The 3,190-nt window shown below is 45.8% G+C and overlaps 1 protein-coding gene across 1 annotated transcript; it reads right to left on the reverse strand.

The window, feature by feature from the left end:
* Positions 1-1,842: 1,842 nt before the first annotated feature.
* On the reverse strand, positions 1,843-2,787 carry LOC107489219 (uncharacterized). Its single transcript, XM_016109985.1, has one exon. It carries the CDS (start codon positions 2,785-2,787, stop codon positions 1,843-1,845), a length of 945 nt encoding a protein of 314 aa, XP_015965471.1.
* Positions 2,788-3,190: the final 403 nt, after the last annotated feature.

Below are 3,190 nucleotides of genomic sequence, written 5' to 3' on the forward strand. Positions count from 1 at the left end.
AAAACTATGCAATTTCCATGAATAAGTAGGTGAAGGGTTGAATAAATCACTTAAATTGAGCACAATATACATCGTAAAATATGGGTTTATCAAGTGCCATCGTATAAGGTCATGTCTGGGAGTTTAAAGTCCTTTGGAATTTTCGTCTTCATGATCTCCTTGGTGAATGGGTCTTGCTCCTTGCGGGAGCTATCTTCGGGAGTGGATCGGCTGGCTTTAGTCTTGACATCGGCTTCAAGTTTTAGGAGTTTGTTCTCCAATTCCCAGCGTCGCCTTATTTCCCTTTGTAGGTCTCTCTTGGCCTCTCGTTGACGTAGGGCTTCTTCTTCAAGTTGTTTTAACCGGTCTTGAAATGCATCCATGGCTCCCTCGTTTGGGGAGTTCTTCTTGTTGTTGATTTGGGAAGTATCTTTTGGTGTGGTGTCCATGTTTTTATGCGGTGTTCTTTCCTCTAGATCTGAGGTGTGGTCATTGTCATGGTCGTCCGCCATAGTGATGGGATGACTTCCAGGTTCCCCAGTAACATCGCCAATGTTCCGAGGGTTACCTAAAACTATAGGTCGATCTCGGATGAGATCTTCTGTAATGGTTAGAGTTGCTGTGTCTGACTTGTTGGACTTGGTGGTGGTGCTAATTCCTTCATCCCCGGAAGGTGGGGGGTACCTGCAAGGGAATCCGATGCTTAAGTTAGCAAGGGTATTAAACAGGTATTGAGTAGAATCAGATTATGAGTTATACCTGGGTGCTCCAGTGTATTTATAATGGTGTGGAGTGACCTTTTTAGATAAGATAAGTTAGTTATCTTATCTTATCTTTATCTTCGAGCAAGGTCATCTTATCTTTAAGGGAACCACCTTTATCTCTATAGGCTTGGGCTGTCTTTAGATTCGGGTCGTGTTCCTCTGTTTGGGCCCTTTGTTGGGCTTTTTTGGTAGTTTGGCCGAGTTCTTTGAGAAGAGGTCGGCTCGTCCTGACCTAAGGAGGTCGGTTGCTTTGTCGGTAGAACATCCCGGGTCGGACAGCTCGACCCAGGGTATGAACATCTACCGCGAAGGTGCACTTTGCAGGATTGAGTCGCATACCATGCTTTCTTATGGTCTCGAACACTTTGGTGAGGTCGGACAACAGTGATTCCTCACTTTGTGTTTTTACCAGCATGTCGTCTACATAAACCTCCATGAGTTTCTTGATATGGTTCGCAAAGACTTTATTCATCAGTCTTTGGCAGGTAGCTCCTGCGTTCTTGAGTCCGAAGGGCATAACAATATAGCAAAAGTTTGCCATTGGAGTTAGGAACGAGGTCTTCTCTTGATCAGGTGGGTACATTGGGATTTGATTGTATCCTGAATAGGCGTCCATGAAAGAGAGGTACTTGTATCCGGAAGAGGCATCCACTAGAGTATCTATGTTTGGGAGCGGGTAGGGATCTTTTGGGCAGGCCTTACTGACGCCGGTGTCATCAGTACACATTCTCCACTTGCCATTTGACTTCTTCACCAAGACAACATTGGTTAGCCGTAATGGGTATTTGACCTCCCTTATGAACCCTGCCTCCAGTAAAGCTTGCAATTGCTCTTCCACAGCTTGGGATTTTTCTGGCCTGAGCTTCCTGTGCTTCTGTTGCACGGACCAAGATCCAGGGTATACTGCCAGCTTATGGCACATTAGCTTGGGATCTATGTCGGGCATGTCTGCTGCCTTCTATGCAAAGAGATCGGCATTATCCTTTAGGAAATGTATCAGTGGCTCCTTTAAGTATCCCTTTAAGGTTGCCCCGATATTTTTTGTTTTATCGTGGCCATCCCCGATATTGACTTCTTTGATATCGCCTTCAGGGCGCGGTCAAAGTTCCTCGCGAGCTTGAACTCCCTCCAGTTTGATAGTGTTGATTTCCTCCCCTTTGGGGTCACCTTTAAGGTTCAGACTTTCATTGTAACAGCGCCGCGCAATTTTTTGGTCTCCCTTTATCGTGTCGATCCCTTCTGGAATTGGGAATTTCATGCACAGATGTGGAGTGAAGACTACTGTGGTGAGCTGGTTTAGCGTTCTCTGACCTATTGGGGCATTATAAGCTGAGTTCACATCGACTACTATGTAGTCTATGTTAACTGTCCTGGACCGAGTTCCTTTTCCAAAGGTTGTGTGCAGTGAGATATATCCAAGTAGTTGGATTGGAGTGTCTCCCAGTCCGAACAAGCTATTCGGATATGCTCTGAGCTCTTTATCTTGTAGACCGAGCTTGTTGAAGGCGGATTTAAACAAGATATCCGAAGAGCTTCCTTGGTCTACCAGTGTTTGATGAAGATTAGCATTGGCCAGTATCATGGTAATAACCATGGGATCATCATGCCCTGGGATGATGCCCACAGCATCTTGAAAGAAGGTGATATTGGGAAGGTCGGCCGACCTGTCTCCTCCTCCGACATGGTACACCTCTTTAAGGTGTCTTTTGCATGATGATTTAGAGATCCCTCCTCTTGCGAATCCTCCATTTATCATATGAACGTGTCTCTTGGGGGTGTGGTGGGGGCGTTCAACTCGTTCCATCTCTTCTTCCCTTCTTCTCTTTCTCGGTCGCTCCGTCTTACTGGCTAAGAACCAGTCTAGTCGCCCTTCTCGTGCCAATCTTTCTATGACATTCTTTAGGTCAAAGCACTCATTGGTAGAATGCCTATAGATTTGGTGGTATTCGCAGTACTCTGTCCGATTTCCTCCTCCCCTTTTGTGTTTAATCGGGTGAGGCGGTGGGATCTTCTCAGTGTTGTATATCTCTCTGTATACATCCATAAGAGACACTCTGAGTGGAGTGTAGTTGTGGTATTTCCTAGGTTTTTTAGTTGGCTAGTCTTCTTTTTTCCTGGACTCTTTATCCTTGTCTCGAGGGGGGTAAGAGAGTCTGGATTTTGAGGTTTCTCCTAGTCAAGAGTTCTCCTCCATGTTGATATACTTCTCTGCCCGTTCTTGTACCTCGTTTAGAGACCATTGATGAGACCCATGATGGCTGCTTTTCTTGGCAGACTTTGTATGTCTAGACATGCCTTGTTGAATCCTTCCATGTAGTTGCGGAGGCTCTCCCGATCTCCTTGCTTAATTGTAACAGGCTTGGGGCATGTTTGGCTCCGTCTTTTTGGATGGAGAATCTGGCTAGGAACTTCTTGGCGAGGTCATCGAAGCTTGCTATTGACCTTGG

Source organism: Arachis duranensis, chromosome 5, assembly GCF_000817695.3.
Source record: "Arachis duranensis cultivar V14167 chromosome 5, aradu.V14167.gnm2.J7QH, whole genome shotgun sequence".
NCBI classification, from domain to species: Eukaryota; Viridiplantae; Streptophyta; class Magnoliopsida; order Fabales; family Fabaceae; genus Arachis; species Arachis duranensis.